General features: G+C 36.9%; 1 protein-coding gene and 1 non-coding gene across 3 annotated transcripts in view; both read left to right on the plus strand.

Moving 5' to 3' along the window:
* The window catches only part of USP9X (ubiquitin specific peptidase 9 X-linked), a 119,991-nt gene extending 114,195 nt beyond the window's left edge, over window positions 1-5,796 (plus strand). For both annotated transcript variants that reach the window (XM_074359535.1, XM_074359536.1), the window contains exons 44-45: window positions 221-316; window positions 1,792-5,796. In XM_074359535.1, the coding sequence (XP_074215636.1) occupies window positions 221-316; window positions 1,792-1,929 (234 nt within the window). In that variant the 3' untranslated portion in view covers window positions 1,930-5,796. The remainder of the gene's footprint in view (window positions 1-220; window positions 317-1,791) is intronic.
* Window positions 5,797-19,677: 13,881 nt separating this feature from the next.
* TRNAA-CGC (transfer RNA alanine (anticodon CGC)) lies at window positions 19,678-19,750 on the plus strand. Its single transcript has one exon. It is a non-coding gene; the product is annotated as a tRNA-Ala (tRNA).
* The last annotated feature ends 225 nt before the right edge of the window (window positions 19,751-19,975 follow it).

Raw genomic sequence — 19,975 nt, forward strand, 5'->3', positions numbered from 1 at the left:
GAGGAAAATCTTTTAGAGAAATTTCTGTGAAATTGTCTGAAATCTAGTATTTCTAAGAGAACCCAGTTAGGGTTTTTTTCAGTTGCTTTGTTGATCTGCAGTAAAAGAAAGGTTGTTAGTGGATCAGTTTTTTAGATATTAAAGATTTTATTTCAAATAGAAAAAAATAAACTTGAATTTGCCTACATAAAATTCTTTATCTTTAAATATTTAAAATTAGGAGCCAGATGACCAGGATGCCCCAGACGAGCATGAGTCGCCTCCACCTGAAGATGCCCCATTATACCCCCATTCACCTGGATCTCAATATCAGCAGGTACATAGGGATTGGTTAGTGTTTATATCGCCTAGAATCACTTTTCATGCTTTATTTAAAGGATGGCTATGTTTTTTCTTGGGACTGTAAAGTAATAGAGAGGTTATCTAGACTAGCCTTACAGAAGTGATCAAAAGAGGAGTGGTTGGAAAGGGGTCACAATGTGGTATGCTGGAACTTGCCCCTATGGTGTTTTCTTGGTTCAGATATGTGCCCCTGTTGTACTAATAGATAAAGTTAATAAAACTGATAATTCATGTCAATATAAAATGATAATATTTAGTACAATGGATTATGACATTTCCTGTTAGGCTAAGTCTACAGATGGATTCTGAAGACATTAAAATTTGGTAATGAAGGACGAAGTTTTTGCTTCCTTAGCCTAAACAATACTTCAGTGACAGCAAAAGTTACTGGAAAAAATCATGGACTTGACAGGTTTCTGTAAAATTTCCTATAAAATCAATAACTAAATAAATTTAGATGAAGAATCCTTCTAAATGAGTTCTCCTTCTAAAACCCAGATGTGACTAATAATTTAGATCTTTTGAGGCAGTGGGACTCAAACTTGAACAAACATCAGACTACCCCAGTGGGCTTGTTATATATAGCAAAGTGCTGGGCCACACCCAAGTTTCTGATTCACTAGGTCTGGGGTGGGGCCCAGAAAATGTACATTTCTAATGAGTTCCCAGGTGATGCTGCTGTGTTGGATTGGGAACCACTCTGTCAGAACCATTACTTAAGGCATTCTTTCTTACATTTCAGAGTAGAAATAGAAGCATGCTGAATAGTTAGAAAATGCATATTCAACATATTTGTTTTCATAATATAAAATATGAAAGTAAAGCCTAAAATCTTCTTGGCTTGGTGGGAATGTACAGAAAAATGACAGCTCAGGAACCAAATCCACAAGGAGAAATGTTACTTTCCTCAGCCCTGAGAAAGCTCATAGATTAATCATGCCTAGTTAATAATCCATTATCTTCTACGTTGTTTTGTTTTCATTGATGCCATTCTGTGTTCAGGGTTTGTTGCTCGTGTGGATCTCATATGATCATCAATCATATTTATCATATAGAAGTTTCACGGTGCTTAGAAGACTAAGAATAGATGTGTTCTAACTCACAAGTCACTTTTTGTGATTTTTTTTTTTTTTTTTTTTTTTTTTTACCATGAGCAGAAATGGTCTGTGTTATCCTTTGTCAGACTTGGGTCTGAATAATTTGGGGCACTTAAAAATCACTTTGGCCAAAGAATCAAACAGACCTACACTGCTCTTACCTGGGGCTTTCGAGTTTGCATTTAGGCTACATTTTCTCTTTCAAACCAGTTTTTTTCCCCACCATTATTTACTCTTTGTCAGTTTCAGGAATAAAAGAAGTGCTTATTTCCACAAACTTCAGCCTGTGATTTTAAAGTTGAAGTTTAACACATGAAAAGTTTTAACATGCAGATCTCTTCTCCCTTCCCAGAATAACCATGTGCACGGACAGCCGTATACAGGCCCCGCAGCGCATCACATGAATAACCCTCAGAGAACTGGCCAACGAGCACAAGACAATTATGAAGGCAGTGAAGAAGTAGCCCCACCTCAGACAAAGGATCAGTGAAATGCACATGATTAACTGGTTCCATCAAGACTGTGCACCCAGGCCTTACAGTCCAACCTTTTTCTGTGTCTGGCTAATATTTAAAACTAGAAAAACTATTCCTAATCAACATGGAGTGGAGAGTTTATTCACTGTCTTACCTGCAGAAATTTGCTGTCAACATATAACCCGCCTGCAGTGGAAAGTGTATAGTGTTTTGTAATAAATGGCCTGATGCTAATGTGTAAATGGCAAAGGTGTATATAGTATATTAATGTTTGACTGTTAATTCTTAAGCAACTTTTTTCTTGATGAGACTCACAGATCTACAAAAACTACAAAAGGTAATTCTCTTGTTATACCCATTGCACTCTGCAACCAGTGTTGCCTGCCTCATGGCAGTTGGATCAACTCCTTTACAAAAACAAAAGATAAGTAAGTCAACAGCGACAAAACAGAGCCCATCCATGTCAGCCACACCAATAGTTTCATGTTAATTCTTTGCCACTGGAGTCAGTTTTGTTACGAGCAATGTAAGGCTGGTGACCTTTATATTATTTGGTTGATATGGAAAATTGGTGATGTAACATTGTTTCTAGAACTTTTTCATTGCCTTTTTATTCTGATGTTAGGTTAATCACTTTGAAGCTATAGTTATGCTGTAACATTTAGCATGGCTTCACACCAGGTTAGTGTAGCCAATGAGGAAAAAATTACCATAATGACAGCAGTTGTCCCAGTGTGACAGCTGTTATGCTCAGAGCTTTTCCTTCTTACACCTAGAATATAAAATATAAAACAAGGGGAGAAATGTGATAAACAGGTGGTTTTCAGTTATACATATGTTGCTTACATCTAATGTTTGACAGTTCAATCTCTGGGTGGGATAAAGAAACTTAAGTATCAGTAACGGAAATTTTAAAAGATTTAAAAACAAATATGCAAAAATTTGCTATGCCAGGATGCTTGGAGCATAATAGAAGACTGTATTTGGTGTGCTTGTTTTGTTTCTTTGGTAGAGCTTCCTAGGTGAATCTTCTAAAACTTTCCTTCCGCTGGACCCCAGAGAAGTGGAAGTTGTCAGAACCCCACAAGTACTTGGAGTGCCGCTGCGCCGCCATGTCTGGCTGAGCTGCTCGGTCAGCTTTACTTGAAAGCAAGAATTGTCCTAGCTCCTTTTCCATTATTCCAAAACTTTTATCGTTTGAAAAGCAGGGTCTAATTAAAAAGGAAACTACTGGTTAGTTAATACAGTTGAGGTATCATAATTTCAGAATAAACATTTAATTAAAGATAAGGAATTCATCAGTTAATACTGTATTTAAAAGAGAATTGGTAACTTGAATGTGTGTAATTTTTTTTGGAAACTGTCTAAAAACCAAATATCCCTGCAAACAGATACAGTCCACCCTATTCTATTTAAATATTTTGCTGTTTTATTTTATAGAAATTATTTTGCTGAATTCACAAATAGAATTTGATTTAAGAAGAACTTTTTGTCCTGTGGTGTGTTTTTGGGTTTTTTGGTTTTTTTGGTTACTTTTTTGTCTTTTTTTTTTTTTTTTAAGGACTGCATATTAAAATTAATTCTGTGCACAACATGCCTAGGAATGGCACTGAATTCAGGAGTTCAGTCACATTGAGTTTTTGTGCACAGAAGGATTTGACCTTTGGCCCTTTACTAAAGATTTAGAGAAAAACAGGATGTTGACACTGTAAAAGTTTCCTAACATAATCAATCTTGTACTTTTTGTATGTTTTTTATATACATGTATATTTAATGAGCACAAGCTTGGTTGTATTTTTTACAATTCAGTTAACAGGAAAATGTTTTGTCAAAAAGGCTATAGTTGGAATTGAACAAAGCAGAAACAAAATTGGGAACTGAGTTATTTTGTGACTAAAAGGGGGCAGGTATTTAAGATAAAGCTTTGGGTGTCTTATTTGCAGTACTCTGTAGTCAATCTGTGCTTCTAGGTTTTCTGTAATATTAGGAAATTTTGACACCAGATAGATCCTGTTTTTACCTTAAGTATATTACATCTGAATTTGTTAAGTGTGAGGGAAAGTCATACTGTCTGCAATTCCAATTGGTAATTTTGATTTAAAAGTTCCTCGATTCCAAGCTTCCTTAATGAGCAAAATAGATTAAATTTATTTGGACAAGTTGCTATTAAATATACCATCTCACCCTCTGAGGTGATTTTTGTATTTTCTGCTCCTTAACAAAAGTATGTAATATACTTAATTTAAAAACTAACGACTTCCTAGACATGAAAAACTTGACATTTTAAAAGGCTGTGAATTTTTCTCCTTGGAGGGAGATCCCACCTTGTTGCTTTGAATTTACAAGTCCCCAGTGCCAGGTGAGGAGGGCTTGTGAATCCTTTCCCCCTCCGGTTGAGGAAGTGGTCTGATGTGACCAGGATCTAGGGAAAGTGAATGGAGAGAGTTATTTTTGTTTGTTTGTTTGTGCAAATTATTTTCTATATTTAACTCTTAAGCAAGCATTAATGTATAACCGAAAATTTTAAGATGCATGTTATTGTAAGAGCAACATAGTGGTGATTTTGAGGTCTTTTTCTGAACATAAATGGCACATTTTAAACTTCAAGTCTTCAAAGTGCCTAAAGATTATTTAATTCTCCCTCAACTGATTTCTTGAGCCATATATATATTTCCTACTTTAACTGTTTGTTGCAGAATCACTAGTCTTCCTTTCAAAGAGGAACCCCCCAGAATTCTAAATGGCGTGATTTCTTTATAGAAGACAGTAGAATGTGTTAACATAAAGACTGAAGATATTTTTGTTGTTAATCTGTGTGAACAAGGGCTCTGCCCTATTGGATCTTAAGTATTTCAGTGCACAACTTGGTTCAAAAAAACAGACAAACCACATTGCTGCTGTTTCGAAGCCCTCCGCCAACCAAATTTTCACGTTCAGCATTGTAGAGGCAGAAACAAGAACATAATCAGATTTGGGGTTTCTGTCTTTCGTTGATTTTCTCTCAATGATAACTTCCCAACTTGTCTCTCTTAGCTGTTATGTATACAAATTTAGAATTATTAAAATGTTTTATATTTTTTTCATGATTAACTTTTATTAGTGAGTGAGAACAGCTTAATTATTTAATCCTAATAGTGATTTAAAAAGATGAGGAGCCTTTTTTATTTGAATTAACATTTGTAAATGAAAGCAACGGTCTGTGAATATTCAGATGACCACCCCGAAACAGTTCCTTTCAGTTTTCTCTTAGTGTTTTTCCAGCACATGTTCCCCCATGAACTCTTCGCTGAATTTAGTAGTTAATTTGGTGGATATATCCTGCCTTATTTAGAATTATAACTGGATAAAAGAATTGCCTTTTCATTATAAGTGCCCAGTTTTGGTCTCTAGTTAGAAGGTACTACATACATACTGCCGAGAAAGGAAAACGCCACTCCCCTCCTCCCAGGTTTTATGTTACTGAGGAAAAAACCCATTCAGTACTGGTTTCTTTGTAGTGGGGCTCAACCAAACTTGGTCCTGCACCTATGTGAGTGTTTAGTGTTTGAAAATAAGGTTTTGGGTGTGATAAGTCACTACAGAAGTGCTAAATGTATTAAGAACTTGCTGCCGACTGTGTTTATGATGATTATTTTACGTTTGTAGAAATGTAGCCCTTTTCCTCCAAACTTAAAGGTGTAAGCAAATGGGGGGAAGGTGCACCATGTTTTAAATTTGGAAATGAATGAATTTTTTCATTTTGAAATTCAGATTCCCAAAAGGAAATTTCACCACCCAGATCACATATTTCTCAGCCTTTTACAAGCCAACAGACTGACTGAAGATTGTCCACAGTTCCTAAGATTTAGCACATATACAAAAATAAAACTTTATAAATTAAATTTCGGTTTTCCCTTTTATTTATTAAGATAAGGTTTCTAAACAGAAGGTAAAATAGAGGTGTAATAGATTTAAAGGAAACTTTAAAAGGGAAATGTTTACAAGAAGAGGAATTTGGCCCTCTTTTTGTATATTCACATCTGAGCCTTTCAAAACTGGAATTGTGACCTAATTGCTGACTTGACGGTTCATTCTCAGACCAAGATTTGGCAAACAGACACTTTTGGTGTTTCAGAATTCATTTAAATCAGAAATAAAGCAGGTCACATATCTGAGGGGAGTTCTAGAAGTGAAAATTTATTTAATTCTCTAGCAAATTCCATCTGCTCTGCTTTTTAAATCAGAAAAGTTTGTTGCCATGTTCCAAAGAAATGTGACTTCCTTAGAAACCTGTTGATGCTTCCCTGAAGTTCAGTTACTCCAAGGATTACTGCCTGAGAGACATCCCTGATTTTCAGCAGATTGTTTTCTAAAAATAGAACCAGAAGATTAATAAACTCGTGTTCTGCAGTTTGGAAAACTCCAGTCACGTTAAACCGTTTGAATTTTAAAATCCAAAGTATTTTTACCTACTTCATGAACACACCTAACTGAATGAAAATATATATAGACACCAATATTTTGAAGTTCTTCATTGTAATTTACAGGTAGGTAAAAAACTGACAGGTTTTTGTCTCTACGTCAAAGTTTAAAGTTGAGGTTACATAAAAGGTTTTAGTAACATTTTCTTTAGAATGTAAAGTCTCAAGGGAAATGTTCTTAAACCACACTAAAGCTTTGTTCCACAAAACAAATTAACAGACCCACAGAAAAATCAGTTGGTTATTTTGAAGGCATTCTACTTAAGTGTACAGAAGAAGAAAATGGGAATACTTGCTGTCATCCAAAAACAGATGGGGTCATCTCATACTCCAGCAACATTAGGATATACTGCATTTCATCAAAGATGCAAGATCACTCACTACCAGGGATGTCAAAATGTGGGGCATCCCATTTGGTAGTAATCCGCGTCATGGCAAATGCCATTTTTACATCTAGAAATAGAAGTTTTTCCTTTCAATGGGTTTTTCTCGAGTTGTTTATTTCTCTATTAACCTACTGAAACAGAAACCCTATTTTTATGTGTAATTCTTGGCAGAAGTGGCCAGTTTACAAGTTTATGAAGAAAATGCTTGATGGAGCTGAACCTTTTGAGGAGTCAACACTGCCTTGTATTAGCAGTCTTCTGAGACAGTTGTGTTGTGGCCTCCAGTTCCCTTTTCATGCACATGACAGTTCAGACGCCAGGCCGACTTTCTGGCTGCCCCCAATATCCATCAGCTGCCCTTCCTTGAATGCCTTCCCTTTGTCTCCCTCCCGCCCCAAAGGGAGCCTAGTGGGGGCCACCCTGCAAGATAGAATTCTATTCATTTCTTTCTCTTCAATTGTATAGATGTAAAAGGAGTCAAAATGGATGCTTTGGACGCTGGGAGTTTTTCCTTGAGTCCCTTGGAGGGATTCACTTGCAGAAGGATTCAAAAGTGGATTCTTAACAGTTCTCATCTAATTCTTCCCCACCCATTAGTGCACCTTCTTTGGAATTCAGAAGTAAAGATAACTTGGGGTCTTAAATCTGGTGCTTTAGGTGGGACCAGGAGAAGGAAGTGTTCAGAATGAAGGTTCAGAACCTCCTTCCCCTCAGACCTGCCTGAATACTGCCTGCACCGCGGCTCGTAGTGAGGGACAGCATCTGCAGGGTGCCAAGGAAACAGGTCAGTGCTGCAGGCTCAGAGTGTGTTGAGCAAAAGCCTTTCACAATCCATTTTCCTAAGGTCTCTGCGTTTAGGATGTGTCCCTGAAGGGTTCTTGGTGTGAATGACTGTGTTCTGTTGGGTGAATAGGAAAACAGCTTTTAGAGGCTGTGTTTAAAATCAGAAAGCTAGATGGTGACTGCTTAAAGTTGGTGAGTATCTTCCCTTATTGAAAATATTAATCAGGAGTACCAGTAATTAGTTCTTTCAGCCATCTACTTTCAGACTGTCTTAAGCATTTAGTATAAAAACTTTCTTAGCAAAACAGGCCTCATGCAGATTCCCAAAAGGCTATGTTAAGCAGACCTTCCTTAGGATGTCTGACTAGGTCAAAGGCTAAGACCATGCATGTACTAAAGAGGTTTAAAAGCTAAAGCTATGAAGTCAGTTTTAAATACCAAGCCCTACGGCCATCATTCAAAAGTCCACAAATGATAAACGCTGGAGAGGGTGTGGAGAAAAGGGAACCCTCCTACACAGTTGTTAGGAATGTAGTTTGGTGCAGCCATTATGGAAAACAGTATAGAGATTCCTCAAAAGACTAAAAGTAGACTTACCATATGATCCAGCAAGCCTACTCCTGGCCATATATCCAGAGGGAACCTTAATTCAAAAAGATACATGCACCCCAATGTTCATAGCAGCACTGTTTACAATAGCCAAGACATAAAAACAACCTGCATGGCCATCGACAGATGACTGGGTAAAGCAGCTGTGGTATATTTATACAATGGAATACTACTCAGCCATAAAAAAGAATAAAATACTGCTATTTGCAGCAACATGGATGGACCTGGAGATTGTCATTCTAAGTGAAGTAAGCCAGAAAAAGAAAGAAAAATACCGTATGATATCACTTATATGTGGAATCTTAAAAAAAAAAAAAAAAAGACAAATGAATTTATTTACAAAACAGAAACAGACTCACAGACATAGAAAACAAACTTATGGTTACCGGGGGAGAAGGGGTGAGAAAGGATAAATTGGGAGTTCGAGATTTGCAGATACTAACTAATATATATATATATATATATATATATATATATATATATATATATATATATATATATATATATAAGATAGATAAACAATACGTTCATACTGTATAGCACAGGGAACTATTCAATATGTTGTAGTAACTTATGGTGAAAAAGAATATGAAAACGAATATATGTACGTTCATGTGTGACTAAAGCATTGTGCTGTACACCAGAAATTGACACAACATCGTAGACTGACTATACTTTAATAAAAATATACATATTAATTAATTAAGATAAAATTTGGGGGAAAAAAGCCCTTAGGTTGTAGGTAGACCTCTATTGCCCCAAGGTTTCAATTTTTAATTAAAAAGCAAAAACCAAAAATTCAGATTTGCAGTAAATATGAACAGATTTGCCTTTCTAATCTACTGAGGCTTGGTTTAGTAACTGTCACTAGTAATGTACGTGCTTGGATGCTGGGTTTCTGTTTAGCGCTTATCAACACAGCATTAGACATTGGAAATAGGCTTCTTACACTGAGGTTAGCAGATACTCCATCCTTTGAGGGAAAACAATCCAACATACTGTTTGGAAGGAGTGCCAGCTGGAGTAGGATGTAGTGCTGAAAATACCTTGCACTCATGATAAAATAGAAAAGGCTACAGGATGTCCCTCTCATTGTGTTTTTGTCTTTAGAAAAACATGGTGCCAAGTAACAAAGAGCAACGCTTATATTGTAAGGTGTCTTTCAGTAATAATTTATCAGTATGAAATTCACACTTCAGTTGTCATTTACTGTGCTTCTGTGATGGGCAGTAATCTACAAAGTCATTTTGAGGCTGAAGAGTAATAGTTTACATCACAGAGAAGTGAGCTCTATAATGTTGACACTGAAATGCCTTCCTTAAAGTCAAAGATGGTGGGGAGGGTATACCTAGGAAGCACAAGATCCTGGGTTCAATCCCCAGCACCTCCATTAAATAATAAATAAAAAGTATTTTTTTAAAAGTCGAGAATGAACTGAAAATATAAGGCTAGACCCAAAGGAGGCCATAAATAAAGTCATATCTGAATCTCCTACGATACTCTGAAGTTTGGTGTTAAGTTGGTTTAAAAGCAGTTGTTAAAACTTGACTTTCTAAATTTGGCTGGTGAATGAGGGAAAAAAAAGTAAGGTTTTTTTCTGTTTGTTCTGAATTTGCTTACAGACGTATGCCGTGTTACATTTTGTGTCTAGATTAAAAGAGGAAATAATAACCCATATTTTAAATCACGCTGCACATCAGCTTCAGCAGCTCTCTGCCGGGCATGGCATGTGAGCTCCTGGCAAGGAACAGCTTTAGTTAAGAAGGTGATGTGGGGTTACAGCTTTGAAAACCCAACTATACCTTTTACTTTTTCTTGGCACCGATTTGAAAATAAGTACATTTTGAAAAGCTATACTGACACATTTCTGGTAGCTCAGGTGAGGAGTTTCTTGCAGCCACTGCTTGGAATTAGAAAAAAAAGATGCTAACATGCTCTTCAAAACACACAGGCCCCTGGGGAAAAGAACGTGGCAACTCATATTTTCAGGAAACAGCAGGATGTCCCCTGACCCAGCGCCACCCCATGTTTCCTTGGCAGCTCCAAAGTAGGGATGTCACAGGCCCCGGTGGTGACTTCAGTACAACACAAAACGGAAGAGGCGGCCTGTGAGCTGTGTTCTTGCCTACAACTAATAAAACAGTCTTACCCTGTGTATGGTTCTTAAGTTGGATCTCAACTTACAAATGTTTTCCCCTATTAAAAAAGAAAAAGCTTTTTCATTCATATGAAACGCTACCATGGTCATTTTGACTAAAGATTTACCTCCTCATAATGCTTTCTGAAATGGTCTGAATTTCAACTTCACATGGGTAGCCTGGGGGCAGGGGTTTTTCTCATTTGCATCTCACTCTGGTCTTTGTTAAAATGAATTTTCATCAGAAGTTAATTTTGCTGTACCAGTCAGTCAGAAATAGTACTTAATACTGTAAACATGTTATGGGCCCTGCAGGAAGAAATACATGAATCTAAAGAAAGGAGGTGACGGTGGTCATTGGAAGCATAAGTTCTCACGTGAAGTGCACTTCTCACTCAAACACCAACTTCTTTCCATAATGTCTTAAATTGCATTCTGTCCCAGTTGCTCTCTTGATTTGAATATGGTAGATTGAACCCCAACTGTGTCTCCGGAAAGCTCTGGTCTCTGGTCGCCAAGCGCACAGTCATTAACCCTGTGTAAAGCCATTTGTATTCAGTCCAGAGAAACACTAGGGCAGCACATCCTTGTGGGGGGTTTCCAGATGTACTCGTGTCTTTTGCAAGAAATTCCAACTTTCTTCAATGCAGCCTTCATGTTTAAAGAAAGGCAACTAATCAAATCTTTCAGCTTAGAATTAAAGTTGAAAAATTGTAAGTTTACAAGATTGCCTGTAAATAAAATCTGACATTGAGCTTAGTTACCTGGTTAGATTGAAACAACCCAAAGTGGTTTGCTTGTGTTGTTGGCTTTTTAGTTGCTTGTTTCCGTTTATTTTTTTCTTTAGTATTCAGATTTTGAACATATACACATTTAGGGAATATTGTTTTGTTTGCAAGATGACATGATACAATACATAGAAAATCCTGAAGACATGACCAGAAAAATACTAGAGCTCATCAATGAATTTGCTAAAGTTGCTGGATACAAAATTAATATACAGAAATCTGCTGCATTTCTATACACTAACAATGAAATATCAGGAAGAGAAATTAAGGAAACAATCCCACTTATCATCACATCAAAAAGAATAAAATACCTAGGAATAAACCTACCTAAGGAGGCAAAAGACCAGCACTCCAAAAACTGTAAGACAATGATGAAAGAAACTGAAGACAACACAAACAAATGGAAAGATATACCATGTTCTTGGATTGGAAGAATCAGTGTTGTTAAAATGACCACACTATCCAAGGCAATCTACAGAGTCAATGCAATCCCTATCAAATTACCAATGGTGTTTCTCCCTGAACTAGAACAAAAAAGGTTTTAAATGTGTATGGAAACACAAAAGACCCTAAATAGCCAAAACAATCTTGAGGAAGAAGAATGGAGCTGGGGGAATCATGCTCCCTGACTTCAGACTATAAACAAAGCTACAGTAATCAAAACAGTATGGTACCAGCACAAAAACAGACACACAGATCAATGGAACAGGATAGAAAGCCCAGAAATAAACCCATGCACTTATGGTCAATTAATCTTCGACAAAGGAGACAAAAACATATAATAGAGAAAAGACAGTCTCTTCAATAAGTGGTGCTGGGAAAACTGGACAGCTACATGTAAAAGAATGAAATTAGAACATTCTCTAAAACTATATACAAAAATAAACTCAAAATGGATTAAAGACCTAAATCTAAAATTGGATACTCTGAAACTCAGAGGAAAAACATAGGCAGAACACTCATTGACATAAACTACAGCAATATTTTTTGGATCCATCTCCTAGAGTAATGAAAAGAAAAACCCAAAAATAAACAAATGGGACCTAATTAAACTTATAAGCTTTTGCAGAGCAAAGGAAACCATAAACAGAACAAAAAGACAACCTACGGAATGGAAGAAAATATTTGCAAACAATGTTACAGACAATTTGCAAAATATACAAACAGCTCATACATCTTAATATCAAAAAAACAAACAACCCAATCAAAAACTCGGCAGAAGGCCTAAACAGACTTTTCTCCAAAGAAGACATACCAAAAAGAACATGAAAACACACTCAATATTGCTAATTATTAGAGAAATGCAAATCAAAACTAAAACGAGGTATCACACCAGTCAGAACGGCCATCATCAAAAAGTCTACAAATAACAGATGCCGGAGAGGGTGTGGAGAAAAGGAACCCTCCTACACTGTTGGTGGGAATGTAATTTGGTGCAACCTCTATGGAGGACAGTATAGAGGTTCCTTAAAAAACTAAAAATAGACTTACCATATGATCTAACAATCCCACTCCTGGGCATATATCTAGAGGAAACTAATTTGAAAAGATACATGCACCCCAGTGTTCATAGCAGCACTATTTATGATAGCCAAGACATGGAAGTAACTTAAATGGCAATTGACAGATGACTGGATAGAGAAGTTGTGGTATATTTATACAATGGAATATTACTCAGCCATAGAAAATAATGAAATTATGCCATTTGCAGTAACATGGATGGACCTAGAGATTATCATACTATGTGAAGTCAGTCAGATAGAGAAAGACAAATGTACATCACTTATATGTGGAATCTAAAAAAATAATACAAATGAATTTATTTACAAAACAGAAATAACTCACAGACATTGAAAACAAAATTATGGTTACCAAAGGGGAAAGAGGGGGATAAATTAGGAGTTTGGTATTAGCAGATACAAACTACTGTATATAAAATAGATAAACAACAAGGTCCTACTGTGTAGCACAGGGAACTATATTCAATATCTTGTAATAACCTATAGTGGAAAAAAACCTTAAAAAGAATATATATATAAATATATTTTTATATTTATATATATATATTTATATATACAAAAATATATATTCAGATATATATATATGAATCACTTTCCTGACTACCTGAAACTAACACAACACTGTAAATCCAATCACTGTAAATCACTGTATTTCAATAAATATTTTTTAAATTTTAAAAAAGGATTAAATTTCCACATGGGCAGATACACACTTAAAAGAAAAAACCCAGTGGTGTAAGTTAACAGTTTGGGGTGTTGTCCAGGGTGAAATATAAAGTATACACAGAATGCCTTTTGCAAGGCAGTGGTGCTTCAAGGCTGGCCCAAGGGCTAACATTGGCCTGGCTGAACAAGGAACATCTGGGGAAAAATCCAGCTTCTGGGTCCCACGCCTAGAAACTGAGTTTAGGTGTGACATGCCCAGGAATCTATAACATTGTTTAAAGTTCCACATGTAACTTCAGTCAGGTTTGAAGACCATGTCCATAGTGCACTGCTGTTCTTTAAAAAAAAAAGCAGGGGAGGGTAAGTTGCCAAACTTTAAAACTACAGAGAAGCATACGGACAAATGCAACCCCCAGGTACCTATTACCCAGAATAGGCAAACTTCTACATATTTGCTTCAAGTATTATTTTCATTAAGAGAAATCAGGTATTATAATAAAGTCCTCATTTCTCCCCCGCCCATGCTCAGCCCCATCCCCTTCCCCAGCTTCAGAAGCCACCAGGGTCGTGACTCAGTACGTTTTTCAGGCGCAGTTTGTGCCGGTGCCAGGTGGTCAGGGCAGGCAGATCTTACTTAAGGAGCTCCAAGAAAAAAGAAAAGGATTTGGTAAATCCAGGAACACTGACAATGTAGTGTGTGAGCAAAACGACCACAGCGCAGTATTTTCTAGGCAAAGGTTCAAAGGAATGGATGGTGTTTTTCCAGACGCGGTCATGGGTTTCTGGGTTAGAAATGGTTTTCTCCTCCACGGACGTGGGATATGACATGACTACCGATGAAAGGAAGTTTCACAGGCAGAGGTCTGGGGACGTCATTCTGGCTTATGATTTAACTCCAATCTGATGCCAACTCAAACAGCCTGCTTGTGGCCTGTCACACATACGCTGCACATCTGCTTTAGTTGTTAAAGGAAAGGGCACACTGACCAGAAGAACGTCCTTGTTAAGAATACAGAAAAAAAGCCAAATGAACTTATTTACAAAACAAACAGACTCACAGACATAGAAAACAAACTTATGGTGACCAGTGGGGTGAGGGGGTGGGAAGGGGTAAATTGGGAGTTGGAGATTTGCAGACGCTAATATATAGAAAATAGATAAACAAGTTTATACTGTACAGCACAGGGAACTATATTCAATATCATGTAGCAGCTTATGGTGAAAAAGAATATGAAAATGAATATATGTATGTTCATGTATGACTGAAGCACGTGCTGTACACCAGAAATTGACACAACATTGTAAACTGACTATACTTCAATATAAATAAAAATAAAAAATAAAAAAATAAGATAAAATAAAATAAAAATAAAAATAAAATAAATAAAATAAAATACTAAAAGCCTCCTTCCTGGGACGCCAATGCTAGTCCCCCTTCAATGATAAAACTCCCTTCCCAGGTGCCAAGGCCACACTGACTCGCTATGTACGTGCTGACCTCACTTTTCTCTTAAACCTTGAAGGAATGTACCCCTGACTTGTTTGATGCCCTCTGTTCTGACATAATATAAAACTGTGCTAAAAACCATGCTTTACGAGAGCAGTTCCTCAGAGTGACCTGAGAGGCTGTCTGCTGGGCTGCTGTCCTCAGTTTGACTCAAATAAAACTCTTTCCTATTCCTATTATAGATTGCTTATTGATTATTTTCATCAAAACTGCCCTCCTCCATTTGTAAAAAACAAAATTTCTAGTCAGCTGATTTTTCCCATCTGTGGGAAGGGTCCCAAGAGCAAGAAGAGGAAGGTTTCTTTGTCAAATGTTCCTTGTAGAAAAGGAATGTACTGAGACCCAGCTTTGCATCTCCAGGCTTTAGTTCTGCCCAAGAGAACCCCTCTAGCTGTAAGGCTGCGATCCTGGCAGCCTGACTCTGCAATATTCCCCAAATAATGACAAATAAAATAGCACTTTAGCCATCTGTTCGAGTCAGTTGTGCATTTGGCCTCTGGTGTTGATAAACCTGCTTCAATAAAAAGCAAAAACAAAGCCCAGAGTTTAGCAAAAAGCATAGTTGGGTGAGCAGCCAAAAGCAATCTCCATTTCGGAAAGAAACACAACTTCATTTACTTTTAGCCAAGATGTTTTGGGAACATGTGATCTGCTTTAGAGCAACAAATGCAGTGTGCTCTGGTGTCACTCAAGGGCCCCCTCCTTTTTGAAGAGAAGCAAAGACAACGTGAGGGTGTCACAACCTCAGGGGTGTATCTTTATGTTTACATTTGGCTTTGTGGTTGAAATTAGCAATAAGAATCTTCTGGAACATCAGCCTAACTAGTTCACCACGGGATTCTTGGTAATGGTAATAGGAGACATTTTCACAGATGACCAATGGCAGTTAGCTTTGCTGTGTGTTGGCTTTGGCAAAATCCAGTGGAGGTTTTTTCCCGATTGATTTGTTTAATACTATCCCAAGATAGTATTATATTTATTGGCTCTTTCCTATAGAATAGGACAATATGAAAAAATCGGATTACTTCCTTCTCCGCCAGCAGTAGGACAGCCTTAATCCTCTTCATAATCGTATAAGGGAGGTAAAATAGCCTCATTTTACACACAAAGAAATTTCAGCTCAAAGAGTTTAAATGACTTCTGGGGTTGCTCAGCAGGGAGAGAGAAAAACGAGAGATGTTTTCTTTGTGTTAAACTATTGGTCAAATAAATAAAACAAACAGGAGGTAGCATTTTGAATGCGACTCTGTGGTTTATGAACGGTGCTGACAGCTGGGGCTCCTGTGTCTTGTCTGTTGACTGTGTGATCTGTCAGCGTTTAATAATGAAATGTTCAATATCTTGTCACAATCTATAATGAAAAGGAATAGGAAAAGGAGTCTATGTATGTATATGGATAACTGAAACATGATGCTGTACACCAGAAATTGACACAACATTGTAAACTGACTATACTTCAATTTTTAAAAAAGGTAAACAAAAAAAGAATGAAATGTTTCACCTGCAGCACTGGGGGCAGAAATAGATGGGTTAGTTTCTTTGAAGAGATGGCTGGCATTTCACAGGCGTGCTCGGTACTCTGTTAATCAATTCTACCCCCCATAAGGTAACTGCCACACACCCAGAGGAGAGAATATTGAAGACGTTTTTTGTCCAGAAATAGGTTATATGCTCTCTTCAAAGGAAACAAAGGAAAAATTGAGTTTTAAATTTACACAGTGTTGTATGTCAAATATATTTCAATGAAAACAACTGAGCTGCAGGGATTAAAGTTATTATTAATAGATGATATTGGCAAGTAGATTCTAGTAAGTGTTGTATTTTTAAATCTGTGATCTTTTTCCCTTCTGCTTTCTAAATTTACTACCAGAGCAGAAAAATCTAATGAAATTGCAGAAAATTGGAAATGCAGAAGAGAAGTACAACTTCTGTAGCTTCCATGGCCTCTAATAAGCGCCACAAATTCCAGAGAAAGTGCCGCTCAGGATTTTTTTAAAATCATTTTTTAACAACAAAAACCCATTTGAGACAAGGCCTGGCAGACAACTGTATTTAGTCTTGCTATTCTTGCCTGAAACAGCAAGCACAAGGAAATGAATTGTACGCATCTCCTAGATCATGTGATTTCTCCAAGATTTCTATACCCTGTGTCTGTTCCTCCTCTGCTGTATCATTAATAAGTTCGCATATTTGACACCTTGCTAACTCCCTTACCCTCTGGTTCTGTTTACAAGTCCCTCTGCACTAGGAGCGAGAGCACATTGGTAACTAAATAGTTAACAGTGCTTTCTCAGGGATTCTGGCCCAGGCAGTTTGAGTCCAGATGCAAATTTAGGTGCCTCAGCATCAAATGAATCACATTCTTTGTATCATAGCTTTGGTCACCAAGGGCCGACTTAAATGATTCAGTAAATAGAAGTGTCACCACAGTAATTGGAGTTATGATCTGTATGTCAAAATGTGCCTGATAACACTTAAGCATTTATTTTTGTCACATATTTTTTAAAAAGCCTCCAAAAAGAGTGACTTCAGTCGGTTTGCTCTAGGCTCCCTTGAGGACCTCTTGGGAAGCCCTCGCTCCCTGGGGACAGCAGCTATTTTGAGCACTGGACTTTATAGCTACACCTTAGAAAGCATCTGAGTTCTGACTGAAATGAACAGTTTGCAATATATTAACAACAAGCAGAATTCCTAATAAGCTGGTTTCCTGTAGTGGATCAAAACAAGCCTAACTGATTGATCAAAGAGGAGTGAAGCCTACTTGCTGGTAATAAATGATTTTAGGTGCTTCTATTTATCTAGACCTTCAGCCTGTCAACTAATTTTAGGATAGAAAATTAGAAAGCTGCCTCTGTGACTGGTTTTCAATTCTGCCGATATTAACATTTTAGTAACTGGCAAGCAGCACCCCCGGCTCATCAGCATAAATCTACTTGATTACACAGGCATGCTACCCTGGAAGAAAATACAAATACCCCCACAGGACTCAAAGCTATTTTCATTTGGAATGCAAATACATGCAGCCCATAAACATCATTTTTTTTCCCCTAGATTGAATCTTGCAGTGGAAAATAAAGGTTGCTCACCACTAATGGAGAGATTTCTAGAAGCTACAAGAGGTTCTGATTTGAGCAGTATGATTTCGAATTAGCCAAAGACCTCATGAATGCCTAACAAAGAAAACTGGGGCAGGGGACTGGAGTGCTGTCGGTCAAAGGGCACAAATAATGCAGTTACAAGAAGAGTAAGCTCTGAGGATGTAATGTACAACATGGTGACTGTAGTTAATAATATGGTATCAGATACTTGAAAGTTGATGAGAGTAGATCATAAGCATTCTCACCACACACACAGCAAAAAGACTTAACTATGATAACTATGTGAGGTGATGGATGTGTTAATTACCTTGATCTTGGTAATCATTCTACAACGTATATGTATATCAAGTAATCATGTTGTATACTTTAAATATATACAATTATGTTTGTCAGTTATTTCTCAGTAAAGGTTTTTTTTTTTTCTTTTAAAGCAAACTGGAAACCATCTATACTTCAATTTTTAAAAAGTAAACTGGGAAGAATAATTGAAGAAGGAAACAAATAACCAGATGGGAAGATTCCAGGGGCCCTGGTGGGGGGATCAGGAAGGGGGTTTCTAAACCCTGGGCTGGTCCCCAAAGCTCATACTCTGAGGATTTGTCTGCTCAAAATGAGGAAGAATGAGAGAAATTGGGACAACTTAGTAAGATTTTTATAAAACTGAATTTGCTCCATTTAAAAGACTGTCCTATGAGATTATAGGATCTTTGCATCTTTTGACATTTAAATCTCCATCTTTGTATGATGATCATAGTAGTGGGGCTTATGTGTGTGTGTGTTTTTGTTAATTTTCTAACTTGGTACAACACAAAGTTGGAAAGCCCCTTCAAGACCACAGGAGATATCTATTTCCCCTAAATTCATACAGTCAGAGAAGTATTAGTAAAATGAAGAAGCAGAGGAACCACTCCCAATGAAAAGAACAAGAGAAATCCTCTGAAAGATCAATGAAATAAGACCTCCCCAGTATACTAGATAGTGAGTTTAAAAAGGAGATAATAAAAATACTGAAGGAATTAAGAAAGGAAAGCAATAGAAATGCAGATTACTGTAAAAGGAAATAGAAACTATAAAGAGGATCCAATTAAAATTAAAAAACTCATTTCCCAAGACAAAAGCCAAGCTAAAGGCAATAAATAGCAAACTAAATATTGCAGAAGAACAAATAAGTGATGTGGATGATAGAATAATGGAAACCACCCAATCATTACAGCAGATGGAAAGACAAATTTTAAAAAATGACAGCAATACAGGGAGCCTATGGGTTAATATAAAGTGAGACAATCTATACATAATCTATACATAATAGGGGCACTAGAAGGAGAAGAAAGAGAAAAGGGGATCGAAAATGTACTTGAAGAAATTACAGTTGAAAATTTCCCAAACCTAAAGAAGGAAACAGACATTCAGGTACAAGAAACACAGAGGGTCCAAAACAAGATGAACCCAAACAGATCTACACTAAGACATGTTATAATTAAAATGGCAAAAGTTAAAGATGAAGAGAGGATTCTAAAGGCAACAAAAAACAAAGAATTAGTTACAAGAGAACTAAGGCTATCAGCTGATTTCTCTCCAGAAATGTTGTAGGCCAGAAGGGAGTGGCAAGTTATATTCAAAGTCCTGAGAGGGAAAACCTCCAACCTAGGATATTCTATGCAGCAAGATTATCTTTTAGAATAGAAGAAGAGATAAAGAATTTCTCAGATAAGCAAAAATTAAAAGTATATAGCAACACTAAACCAATCTTAAAAGAAATATTGAAAGATTCTCTTGAAATAGAGAAGCAGCAAGAATCTATAGGAGGGGGAGGGTATAGCTCAGTGGTAGAGTGCATGCCTCGCATGCACAAGGTCCTGGGTTCAATCCCCAGTGCCTCCACCTAAATAAATAAATAAACTTAATTACCTCCCCCACCAAAAATATATATGTATATATATTATATATATATTAGCAAGCCAAATCCAACAACACATAGAAAAGATTATACACCATGATCAAGTAGGATTCATCCCAGGGTCACAAGGATGGTTCAACATATGCAAATCAATCAACATGATACACCACATCAACAAAAGGCAAAAACCACACGATCATCTCAATAAC

Source organism: Camelus bactrianus, chromosome X (genome assembly GCF_048773025.1).
Source record: "Camelus bactrianus isolate YW-2024 breed Bactrian camel chromosome X, ASM4877302v1, whole genome shotgun sequence".
Taxonomy (NCBI): Eukaryota; Metazoa; Chordata; class Mammalia; order Artiodactyla; family Camelidae; genus Camelus; species Camelus bactrianus.